The sequence below is a fragment of the Sturnus vulgaris genome, chromosome 3 (assembly GCF_052056855.1).
Source record: "Sturnus vulgaris isolate bStuVul1 chromosome 3, bStuVul1.hap1, whole genome shotgun sequence".
Taxonomy (NCBI): Eukaryota; Metazoa; Chordata; class Aves; order Passeriformes; family Sturnidae; genus Sturnus; species Sturnus vulgaris.
This window is the reverse complement of record NC_142245.1, coordinates 61,874,106-61,887,588: the sequence shown is the minus strand read 5'-3', so window position 1 is coordinate 61,887,588 and position 13,483 is coordinate 61,874,106. Positions and strand designations below refer to the sequence as shown.

Below are 13,483 nucleotides of genomic sequence, written 5' to 3'. Positions count from 1 at the left end.
GCTCTGCTCTGAGCTGGAGTGGCCTCACGTTGACTATTGTGTGCAGTTTGGGGTGTCACAACATAAAAAAAAAATTAAGCTATTAGAAAGTGTCCAACAGAGGACTAAAAAGATGATGAAGGACCTTGAGGGGAAGCTGCATGAGGAGCAACTGAGGTCACTTGGTCTGTTCAGCCTGGAGGAGGCTGAGAGGACACCCCATTGCTGTTACAGCATCCTTGTGAGGGGAAGAGGAGGGACAGGCATGGATCCCTGTGCTGAACAGTGACAGGGCTTGAATGAATGGCTTGGAGTTGTGTCAGGAGAGGTTTAGGTTGGATACTAGAAAAATGTTCTTCACCTAGAACAGGCTCCCCAGGGAAGTGGTCACAGCACCCTTGACAGAGGTCAAGAGGTGTTTGGACAATGCTCTCAGGCACAGGGGACAAGAGTTAGATTCAATTATCCTACCAGCTGTGGATATTCTATCATTCTGTGACTGTGAGAAATTAAACACAGAGGTCTGATTCGAGTAGGATTAGACACAGTACATGGAAATGACTGATATTAAAGTGCCAGAAAATAATTTATCAAAGTGAAGGTGGCCAGGTCTTTGTAACAAGAAATGTTTTCCTACAAAATGGAAGGTTTCAGGTGTTTTACTTTAAAAAGCAGAACCTGCAAATACCATTCAGCAAGAGATGTGAAGCTTTAAAGTAGTGTATTAGCTTCTCTCACTTTAATAACATCCTTGACATATAAACTGTTCATATTCTTCAAAAACATTAAGATATGTCTGAGGATATTTAAAGCTAAACTTATCACAAAAGAAGAATCCATTATTTTTCAGAAAAAGTACAAATAATTTGACATGATGTCTTAAAAAAGTTGAATTGCAGAGGATTTTTCTTTTGAAACACTTAAATTATTTTTGTCACATCTTCTTTTAAAAGCATATTGTTCCTGGCTACTTTTTTCTATGGCTGGTAGAATCTTTTTGTGTGCCAACGCTTGAAATACGAATCAAATGGATTAGTTAATTTATGGAAGTTAATTTTAACCCAGCTGGCTGTTCTAAAGCCATAATTTTAAATTATTAAGTGTTTCAATAATTTGGTATTAGCTCACAATCTATGAATTGTGTTAAAATGAAGTATTGTGATTGAGGGTTTCTTTTCAAATATATGTTGATTTTATGCACTAGAAATAAGAAAAACAAACAGTATTTCTGGAGGCAAACGCTTTTGACACCAATGCGCTCATGACTAAAAAGGGTATTGTCCTTTTTCAGCTGCCCAGGTGCAGAGCACAGTGCAAAAAAGCTTTGCACAAATCATTGCAGTCCTGGAAAGCTGTGAAGAAGGAATCAGTGTTCCTTAGAATAGTGTCTGTTTCCTTATTGAGAGTAAATTATGTCTTCCAGACAGTGAGGCTGTTAAATAGCAATCAGTACCATATGCGTGACTTGCTAAAATGATAAAACAATTTTAAAGTCGTCTTAAGAAACCATTTTAAATTAAATCTTAAGTTTGAAAGTGCCCACACTTAAAATAAACAAACAAACAAAAACAAGCCTCCAGAATTCTTAAGCTGCAGCTTGGATGAAACATTCTAGATTTGATCTGGCCCATAGTCTAAAATACAGCAGAACACATCCCATTAGCAAAAATCTCTCTCATGGCTTTCATTTTGGCCTTTTGAAATTGACGTGTGCTTTTGCAATCCTTTTTTCAGTCCATACCAAGCACATCAACATGCCATTTAACATCCAAAATCATTCCTACTACTTACTGCATTGTGAAAGGGCTACACTTGGGTATCTTGTGGGAAGTAGCAGTGAAAAGAATAGTGTGGTGCACTAGTAATGTGAGCGAAGAAAGGAAACAGATTAAGCCAGAAAAATAATTTTCTGAATCTCTTATGGATTCTGTGAAATTACGTAGAATTTCTAAATCCTATATGGTGAGAGGGAAGAAGAGTAGAAAGGGTAATTAATTACTCTTTAAAGCTTGTTTCTTACAAGTCATCACGAGAAGCTTTTTCTCACAGGACCAATTTCCATTCTGCTAAAAGATTGTTTAATTTGAGATCAGCCAAAAGCTATATACAAAAATGCAAATGTAGTACTGCCATTTTTATAGTGCATGTTTCATAGGCTCAGCTTAATTCCTCTCCTATTATGCAGTCACGTAGATGAACACACACTGTTGGATACCAGCAAGGATACCCTATACATGGTATACTTGTCCTTCCTTCTACTCATGAAAGAGGCTGGATTCTATTCTGGAAAATAAGAAATAAGTAATTCAGGCTTAGCTACTGTTTACAAAAACTGCTAGCCATATACCTTGTAAAATGCACATACACATCTAAATGAATAATTCATTTGTATAAATTATGTCATCATTATGGGTGTATTTCTGGAATCAACATCTGAAAACAGTTTGTCACAAAATACAGCCTGTTGCAAGACTGCAATACTAAACCTGTCTTATGTTGCTTTGAAAGTTGGTTTTCTTTAAGCAAGCTAAAACAATAATACTGTTGTTGTGTGGTATAAATTTAAAGGTTTTTTTGTTAAATACTCCTTTTGTTTTACATGGAAAAATGTTATCCACAGGAACATATGAAGCACTGATTGTGACAGCTAACCTGTAGAACTGTTTCTCAACAAGCAGCAGAAAATAAGGACAAATGTTGCAGACCTTCTTCCATATGCAAGTTATCTAATTGTCAGTTTGTACTTTACATCTTCTGTTTAGGACTGCAAACACAACACAGGTGGTTCATATTGTGATAGATGCCTGCCTGGATTCTATGGTGATGCAACTAAAGGGACAGCTGAAGACTGTCAGTTGTGTGCTTGTCCCCTAAATATACCTTCCAACAAGTAAGTTGTATATTTATTGCATATTGCACTTTCCCCCTTAGTAAATTGCATGATTTCTTAATTTATATTTTTACATATATGCTTGAGATATCTTTTTTCTTTCAATCAAATAATACATCCTGCAATATAAACTTTTATTTTTACGATTGTACCAAGTGCTTAACTAGGCAGATAAAGACAAAAGCTGGATGAAACTAAAGTAGAAAGAACAACACAGAATTTGGATGACTGCTTTTCAAATTAATAACTAGCATTTGCTTTTCTGTCCTCCTTAAGCGTAGTTGTTTCTAGCTTTAAAGATGAGTTTGCAAACATGTAGGTTTTTTCTGCTTTTACTTTTCCTTTTCTTCTAGCCTACATTATGTGCTTTGTTTGGAATTTGAATTCATCCTTAGATCTTGTAAGTGAAAATATTTTTTCAGCATATCTCAGAGAAAATACTGTGAATTTGTTTTATTAAATAAAAATACAAGTGAAAAGTTATTCAAAATTCTAATCTAAGAACCAAAGTTTCCTTCCTTATAAAAGCTTGTCTATGCTACTTTGTCACTTAACTTAATAGACCAAGTGGCTTGAACATTTTTTCATTGGTTTTGTCACAGATAGTACTTGGAAAATAATAGTACCAAAAAGTATTTTACATGAAGTACCTGAAAAAAAACTGTTCTGAATCTTGTCTGTGGCAATGCATCCTATTAAAATTGCACTGATCAGAGCAGGAGTAGTCTAAGCACTTATGAGCTGAAATTCCAGGGGGCCTTCCTTCCTGTTAACACAGCTCTTGAGTTGGTTTTATTAGATATATATATATATGTATATATATAGGTTTATTGTATCTGCTGCTGAGGCATGGTTCCTATGACATTCTCATTATTTGTTATTTCCTTGCCTCAGTAATCAATTATCTTTCTCTCATTTGAGAACACTGTGCTGACAAAGAAGGAAGAACACTATCACATTTCCATCTTGCACAGACATGCAACAAACCAAATCAAATAGATTGAATTTGGGTTATGATTGGCAAAATGCCTGGAGACCTCCATTATGTAGTCATCATAGTTCTGGGTGCTTTACTTTCCTTTTTTGAAGTTAGCAGTCTCCTTTTTAATATTTAGTTTTCTTGAAAAATACAATAGGCACAGAACAAACACACAGTATAATTTTTTTTTAAACTGTGAGTCCTGAAGTCTACAAAGTTTAGCTTTGTAGAACTCATTGTAAAGTTCAAGCTCTCTTGATGTTACAGTCTAGACCAATTATTAAATTGGTTTATGAGGAAAAAAGAGGTTTTAAAGATTTAATGTGTTACCTGAATGCTGTTAAAACACTTCTTTGTTTTCTTACTTAGTTGCCAATGAGTTTGTTATGCTAGGGATAATATTTGCAAACAATTCAGATACCTTCATGTGAAACGTAAACTTTTACTAAGTTAATGTCACTATACAGATGTAGTATATGTCAAGTTCTTTCTGAGAAACTGGACAAGTGACTAATTGTATGTACAAATTATTATAAATAGCTGTGTATAAATTTTAATTCCTGAAGTATTTAATTCCTAAAATGATATGACTGCGTATTTGTAGGTTTCTAAGCTTAATACTAAGTTCCCACTACATAGAGAATATTGTCCATGTAATGAGCCTGTGAGATATATTTCTATTAAGAAGTAAGTTTTGTATTTTACAGCAGTCTCATTTATTTATGATGTTTATAGTGGTTCCCTTCACTATTCTCACAGCATTCTCTTTGACTCTCTTTGCAATGCCACATGCAGTGGAGAACTGTTCTAACAGTTGTAGAAATGATGTGGTGATTGTGTTGTTCTGTTATTGACTTCAGTGGATTTAGCTGCTGCTGATTCCCTTTCCTGTTTCCTAATGGCAGGAGCTTCCACATGCAGTCACTGAAGCCAGTCATGTGCCTTCTGAAGCACAGCAGTCTTAAATGGCTTGCCATATGTCAGAAAAGAGCACTTGGCCAAATCAGGAAACTAAAATTGTCTAAGCTTGTTTTCTATAACCTGGGTTGTATTTTCTTCTTTTTGCATATATTTTCATATATGTGCTTATGTGATGCAGGTGAAATCAATACTCATGTTATAAATGGTCTATGCAATGAACACATGACTCCTTCGTCCTATGTCTTCTTGTAACCATACCACTCCTAGAAACTGTTCTAATATACTTAGTCCTTAAGAAGTTTCAAAGGAAATTATTTTTTTTCCCCCATAATTTCTAACAAATATAGATATTTGGAATAATTACTGCTCTTCTCTTGATGTAGCCATAAAGCAATGTAGTGAAGACTTTGACAGGAATGCTTTATCACTGGAAATGAGAGATAGAAGATCCCTGACTCAGCCTGGGCAAGTCAGGAGTAAATTCATAGCACGTGAACTAAGAATTTGGGTTGGTCTCAGAATTTTAATTCTTTCTTGGAGAATTAGATAAAATCACAAGCATATTGTCAGGGCATGTTTTCTATAAACACACTAGGAAGCTTTTAGGGCGCCCCATCTCCCAGCATAGACGTATCACATACATACCCTGTGTATTCATACTTGTCCTGTGTCCTGACTCGTACTAGTGTTGTTACCATATGGGAAAACTGCAATGAGCAATGATAAATCAAGAGGGGGACTACAGTTTTTTGAAGCTTGTTTTGACAAATCAATACTCACAGTTCATTAGTGTTTAGCATTAGTGAGTAATGAGATTTTCAATAATCAGGAAGATAAACTCTTCTTTTCTCAGCCTGCTATCATATATTTCCTTTTCAGCACACACATGGGAATTTCTCATGAACTATTAATGTTCAGTATTGAAATGTGGTCCTAAGTCACAGAAAGAATCCAGGAGGCAAGATCTGAGCATAACCTTTAAGACATGGAAACTCTACTATTCATCATTATTGCTTAGTAATAATAAGTACATTATCATTATTATTATCATCATAATCATCTTTGCAATTATTATCATTATGATATTTAAAATTTATGCAGTTAAATTCAGAGCTCTTGGTGGAACTTTGGTACAGTCAATTTTGTACAATACTATAATGAGCTGTGATAGCATCTCTACAAAGTTTCCCATGAAACTCTCAGAAAGAGTGAGGTTGGGACTGACAATCAGGAACTTATTTGAAGTAGGTCAGGTGCTGCTGACTGTATTCAATGATAAATGTGTGCTTTCAGTGCTATTAAAGAATAGAATGAACAATTATTGTTTCTTCAACTGACTCTTCATCCATTTGGGAATCTATTATTAAGTAAATGACACTGCAAAATAACACTAGCATTATCCTTATAGGAAGAGAAAAATCCCAGCACCTGTCTATATTTATTGGACCTGACCATCCCACATTTTTCTTACTGATCTCTTACATTTGTGGGATAACATGGAATAAAGAATAACTGAGGACAGATCACAGGATGGATGACTCCTGAGAAGTGGGGTCTAGTAACCAGCAGCTAATCACAATAAATTATGCTAATTAAGTTTTTCTGTCCTCCCTGGGCCTCTTACTTTCCAGAAAATGTCATGGTATATCCTGCTTTAATATGTCCAAGGTCGGATTATGTCTATATGTTATTGTAGCATGCACTGTTACCTTGAATATAACTTCCTTCTGCTGTCTTTGTTGCAGAAATTCTATTGCTTCTCAAATTCTCTTTTCCTAGGTTATAAAAGATAATTCAGTATCTTTTTTCACATAGGTGCTTTGTTTTCCCTCTTTGAAAAGTCACCCTGCTATGCACCTACTCCCATTCTTTTATTTCCTTTTTTTTCTTTTTCTATTTTTCTATTTAGTTGACCCGAATTGATTACCATTATTTAGATGAGGCTTTATAAAGAGGCTCATATGTCTCTGTCTCTAATAATCATTACAGAATTACAGAAGAACAGATTGCCTCCTTTTCTTTTAGTAGTATCTTTTAGTGTGCCAGGATGTTTCTTTAGAAAGGTGTGTTAAGGGAGAAAGATTATGGAAAGTGAAACACTAACAGTGAAAGAACACAGTGCAGAGTTAAACACAGGCATTGAGATGTGGAGCTTGCAAATTGCTACATTTATTTATAAAAAAAGAGGGTGAAAAGAAACCCCAACAAGCCAAAAATAATTAGAGCATAACAAGGAGGTAGAAGCTTTCTAGTCTGCAAGCTATTCTTAAACTTCAACATGCCTGTGTGGCCTGTTGCTTGAGGTCACTGGCACTCGATTAATTCAAATACGCTCTGGGAAGCTGTACCAGATATTTCCCATTTTACCCCTCCCCTTTTTTGTTCACAGGGTCCCTTTCGCAGCTGACTATACACAAAGTTAACTGAGCTTTTAATCGGTTGTCCTTCAGAAAGATTTATATAGGGGCCACGTTATGGCACAGATTGTTTTGCCAGGCCCTCGGGGGCACAAACAAACAGCTGTACATTCCTGCCTTTTTAATGGTATCCAGACCGCTCAGTGGCAGGCTCCAGTCCCATAATAACAGGCTATTGGGATGCTGCCATCCACTGCTCTATATTCAGTGTCGCAGAAATAGCAGAGTCATTCCAAATTCAATTTGCTGGAGTCAAACTTAAGCCCCATGTCCTAGACCAGAATCACTTTTCCTGGGCACTGTTTTGCAAATTAAGAATCTCTGAAGTGGGAAGAGAGCTATGCTGCTAACCACGTTTTCTTTATGTTTCTTCCTCGTCCCTCTTCTTTCTCAATATCAACAACACAGCTTTAGCCCAACGTGTCATTTTGACCGGCATCATGGATTAATGTGTGATGAATGCCCAACTGGCTATGTGGGACCACGCTGTGAAAGGTAAGCAGGCACCATGCTTTTAGTCATATGAGACCTGAAACAAAAAGTATTGATCACATGAAACTGTTCTGCCTTTTATTACCTCCCCTTCTCATCCCCATTCCTGTTTTGAAACTCCCTGAAAAAATTTCCTCTGTTATTAGATCCACGAATTTGTATTTTTCCTATGCTTGTTTTATTCTTTTATGGTAAAATGTAATGTTTCCAAGAGGCATTTGCTGATAAGTAAGAGTATTTGTTTAAAAAGTTTCTTCTAGCTTTTCTGTCACTCTTCCGAGGTTTTTATAGACCTTTTGTCTCTTCTGTCATTTGAATGTTTAGAGCTTGGTGATTAAAAAGTGCAGTAAATTACTGATGCTTCCTTTAGAGAAGTTAGAACAAACTGGGTTTTAATGACAAAAAAAAGAAAATTCTTCTTTGTCAAATACATAGAAAAGTTCAATATGTATTTCCTACATTTATTGCTAGCTTTACAAAGGCATTATGCTGAAAGGATCATGTGGAGAATTTAAATGAAACAAAGAGCTAGTGTGAGTGATAGTGCTAAGCTCCCAGGAACCCCCTTCCACAGGAGGTGAGACCACATAGGAAAGGGATATCACTACTGTGTCTGCATGCCTTTGGTCCCTAGAGATTTCACGAGGATGAAACAGATTTCAAGAGCAGTGCCAGGGGACCTCTGCTAGCTGTTTGGAGGTCATGATGAATCACTATTGGCTTTGTCTCCATTATCTCAGTCCCCTGCCAATGACAGTTCTTTAAGAGGGGCTTGGGGAGCCAGAAACTGTAATACCTGGCTAGACAGTTAAGGGGTATGGAAATATGGCCCTAGTGTTTCTTAGTGGGCTCTTGCCATTTGGCCCTTCCATGAGCTGCTTGAAGGATTTTTCAAGGCAAACCATAAGGTAAAGCTTCTGAATGAAGACTTAAAATATTCATGCTGGGATGAGAAGTAGGAATAAACCAAGAGCAAGAGACAACCAGAAAAGCAGAACCCTGACCATACGCTGTGAATCTCCCTGTAGTCCCTCTTTCCAATTTACAACTACTTCCTTTTAAATCCCCTGTTGTTCTATATCTGTCCTGAAGTGAGAGTGCAGGCTGTCACCTGTTTCCACCCATCATCACCGAGTCTGCTCCTGCTGCTGCTATTTCTGCCTGTCTTTTCCTGTCTGTCTGGGAAGTCATCACCTTCTTTCAGCTAGTGGGCTGTGAAGTTAATGACGGCAGGAATAAATCACATCAAGAGCACTTTGGTGGCAGTTTGTCAATGCAGGGTCATTGACAGCTTCCATTAGCAACAAGTGCTGTTTCTGAGTGGACCACAGACTGTAGATGCAGTGGTACAGAGTCTGAATAAATGGCTACACTGGATTTTAGCCTGATCTCCTAAGGAAATGAGGCTACTGTGATCTTTTTGTACATGTCTCTCTGGCTGCCTGCAAAATCATCTGTACTTGTAGGTCAATTTCAACCAAATTTGGCAGAAGACAGGAGGGCTCAAAGATGATAATTATTCCCAAAGGTTTTATGAAAAGAAGTGGCTGAATAGAGATTAATAAATCAGGACATTTCATAGCTAAGGGGGAAGAATACTGTGTGAACTCACACCTGATTAAACAGATAGAGAGAGAACAAGAGAGATTGCTAAATGTTCTGCCCATAAGAAAACTTTCACAGGACAAGGAAAAAGTGCTGCTGTAGCCTGAGGGATTACTCTCTGCTGAATAGCAACATCCTGCAGCAAATAATCAGCCCTTAGCCTTGTAACCATGAGGTATAAATCCACTGGAAATTAGGCCATTAATTCCAAAGCTCACAGAACTATTTGCTTTTAATTGTAACAAGTTGTTTTAAAATGTCTGCAGCTGTCAATAAGAATGATCAGGAGAAAGCATGTTGCGTTTTGCTATTAGCAGTGGTTGTATAATTGCTGAGAGAGTTTACATGAAATTCCCTTTCATTTTAGCAACTACAAAGTGACAAGTGATCTGAGCCATGTGATTCATTAGCTGAACAATGCTAAATTATCATGACATACTAAATATCATGAAGTGACAGTGTGAAGCACTGTACTTATTTGGCCTAAAAATATATCCTCTGCCCCCTAGAGAGATACATATATCTGTCTGATTTGTAAAATGTCAAAAAAATTGCTACTTCTCTCACTGGAACTCTCAGGAAAATGGTGCCATAATTGCTCAATATTCTGAGGGGTCCAGCTCATAACACCATCAAAATAATTGCAGCTATAAACTGTGTTGGGAGTTATCATATAGTCTATAATTGTAGAGAGAGCTCAGCTTTCCTATATCATGTTTTTCTCTATCAAATTAGATGTAGGTTTTTTTCCTTTGCTCACTGCTCACTTTTCCAAATGCATATGAGATAGGATGGACATTTTCTTAACTTCATAGAAAGGATGCATGAGAATGACATACGGTTGTCTTTTTAGCCCATCACATTTACAGGATGACGATATCCATTTTCCAAATACAATCTTGCTAGGGAAAAGAAGCAAAATTGCTGAAAGTCTAGCTTTTCCTATAGGACTCCATGATTTATGTATATGAATCCAGTGACCTTTTCTTCCTAGAAGGGTCAGTGTCCCTCATGTGTGAGGAGAAGGGTGAGCTGGCCCATGTCCTTTCTTGCCCCCTCCTCCCCCATTCTTAAGTCTAGCACAGAGTGCCACCAGCCACAGCCTCTCATGAGTGCTGTGGCTTCAAACTGCTGCTCATTGTAGCAAATATAATTCTTCCACTAGTGCCAGAGCAGTGAGTCCGTGTTGCAGCACTGATGGGAAAAGGGTCAAACATTTCAAGAGATTTGATACAACAAATGTGTTACGCAGGATTGTTTGCAGCTTGCAAAAGCAGGCATTCTGGCACTAGAAAATGCAAGATTTATAGCTGGTCACACAACAATAACATCTGTGCTGTGCACCTGAGTTAAGATATCTCACTGCGAGCTCACAAGCCGTTTCTCCACAGGGCTTTTGCCTGATTTTGTGCACAGGTTGAATGCACATAAATTTCAAAGGTTCTGTAAAAATAGTATTTTCATACTTTAAAGTGTCTGGATTTGCAAGCTTAATTAACTCTGTCTCAAAGGCTTTTTTCCCCAGAAAATATAAAGAAATGTGAAAAATAGGTCTGCGTTTCTGTGCATATATGTGTATATACAAAACACTGTACAGACTGCTATGAGGAACATTAACTCCATACTGACCAGGCCCAGTACACATTCATACACATATTTTTAAGTAGTAGCCCTGTATTTGGCACCAATTATGCTAAATAAAATGTGTCACTCACAGACACACCTGCATTAGAGAATAGAAAAGAAAAATATGGACACAAACTTTTTTCACTGCTTTTACTCCTATTTTTGTTTATTTTTAAAATCTCAGATGTGTTATGTTGTAGTTAGAAGTCATTTATTTTTACATGTATTTTGTGTAATGCATTAAAGTAATTTTCCATGTCACATACTTACTGGTGTTTTTTAATCTAAACCTTCCCAAATATATAATGCTTTGAACCTGAGAAAATAAGTTGAAGGAGGAATGTCCTTAAGGGAATAAAGATGGAAATAAGGAAAGTGGATTTTTTTAATCTTCCCCTGCAACTTCAGGAGAAGTGGTAGAAAAAGAGGGAGAATTTACATAGATTCATGTACACAGTTGTCTCTTAAGCTTTAACTGGTTTACCCCTACTTTCAGGATCATCTTCAGTTGGATTGGAGATTATGTATGTGCATGAGTAAAATATGGCTATGTGATGGTAGTGAGTTTTTTCTAATTTTAATTATCAAAGTGTAAACCAATGGGAATACAAAGAGTTATTGCGGTCTCCCACTGTTAATAGAAGGAAATTATTAGCAGTGGATTTCACACAAATCATTGGAGTATTCTTTCTGTGAACTGCTTGGTAAGTTTCTGTGAATGCTGTCAAATACAGAACTAACCTTTAAATGAAAGTGAAAGAAGAAAACAAATACATTAAGTGAAGTCAAATAGATTAGTAGGATCAAGAGACACAGATTTATGAGAAACACACCAGTAGTACCTTAGCAAAGCATGAGTTAACTTCAGATATAATCTGGTTTAGGTAAATTAAGATAACTGCATAAATTATCTGGATACTCTCTGGTTTTGATAAAATGTGGCTATTAATTGTTACATGTTAAGATACATTCTTGGCCTTTGTAACTGAGATATTGTCACTGAAAAAAAGCCAATTTATTTTGGCAAAATTAAGCTAGAAATTAGTCTTTTGTCATTGCTGAGATATCCTCCATCAAGGAAAAACTTTTCTTCCTTTGCTGGAAATATAATAAATTGCTACATTTATGACATGTGCTGAAAATAAAATACCTGAATTATTCTAATGACAAGATTTTGATGTCTTGTTGCTATGAGGAGGTAATTTTGAGAGATGAGTGTGCTACAGGAGTGGGCTAGATTGTGGAAATTTTACTCATGATCCTGAGTGCTTACATACACTCAAACCACTGGACTGTTTATACATATTACTAGTCTGTGGTCATCATGGATATTTTGAGAGGATGGAAAAAAATCCTATTTTGTGTAAAATTACAAAAAACTGCTCAATTAGTTCCCACTATGTTTTCCTCTCTGCTCTCAGTTATCCAGTTTTTATAATCTTTGTGATCTTTGCTGATGATATTGAATAATAGTAAATGTTTAGTGAGCTTTCCTTAGGATCCAGTTAAAAGCTTATGAGATATTCTAGAAGCAAGGAAAAGGATGAATTTGATACATACAAGAGTGACAGCATAGTGGAACTCTGCATTCCTATATTAGGATGATATACAAAATCTTTCCTCAACCATGCTATCCAGTGCTACTGCAAAGTAGAGATGATATCTATGTACATTAAAACTGCATTCAAACTGACTTTCAAATGGTAGGAAAAAATTCTTTTGTGCATTGTATTTTGTGTACTTACTGGAGTTCATCTGAGATGCGCATGAAAAAATTCATTAGCCAGAACTGTGCAATTTTTCTTTTCTTTTTTTCACTATCTGCAAGTTGCTCTTACTATGAGGTGTGAGCAGACATAACAAAAAGGGAAAACAGACCAGAATATATATAGGAAATAGGCTGTGAGAGGAGTAGAAATTTGCTTTAAATTCTGACTCAGGTCAGATTCACTAACCTGCTTTACATGGTACTCACAGAAAATTTCAGGTGGGAAGGGTGGAAAAGGATGTGATATTTTCAAACAATTTTCTTAAAGTATGAAAGGTACAGTACACAATAACATAATGTGCTAATGACCAGTCTTTTTTTTACCCGCCCATACACAGAGATTAGAAATCCATGAATTAAGCAAATCTGACCATGCAGTAGATCAAGGGAAGTCTTAGTCAGGGAACAGATCTTGTTAGGTAAACAAATTAATGTCTATATTACATTCTAAAGGTGTTTTTCTAAACTAAAGAAGTTTTTAAGGTAAAGGGGAAAAAATCATCAGACTTGCTGGTGATTGAGTGCAGAACATCTATACATAATGTGCTGAAATACAAAGTGTATCTAACATAGAGTCATAGAGTAGTTTGGATTGGAAGGACCTTTCAAGGTCATCTAGTCCAAACCCCCTTCCTCTAGAGTGCCACTAAGATTTCTTGCTATGCTTTGTCTCACCTTCAGTGCCAGTGACAAGATTTTTCTCCCACTGAAGTCTAATTACTGGCAGAACTGGCAGGATTTCAGCTGATACTGTATCTACAGTGTTGTTAAAAAAGAGAAGGGGAGAGAAAGAAAAGACATACTTG

General features: G+C 36.5%; 1 protein-coding gene across 1 annotated transcript in view; it reads left to right on the top strand.

Moving 5' to 3' along the window:
- The window catches only part of LAMA2 (laminin subunit alpha 2), a 334,274-nt gene that overhangs the window by 194,674 nt on the left and 126,117 nt on the right, over positions 1 to 13,483 (top strand). The window contains exons 17-18 of the mRNA XM_088162772.1: positions 2,742 to 2,869; positions 7,595 to 7,681. Coding sequence (XP_088018898.1) covers positions 2,742 to 2,869; positions 7,595 to 7,681 — 215 coding nt within the window. The remainder of the gene's footprint in view (positions 1 to 2,741; positions 2,870 to 7,594; positions 7,682 to 13,483) is intronic.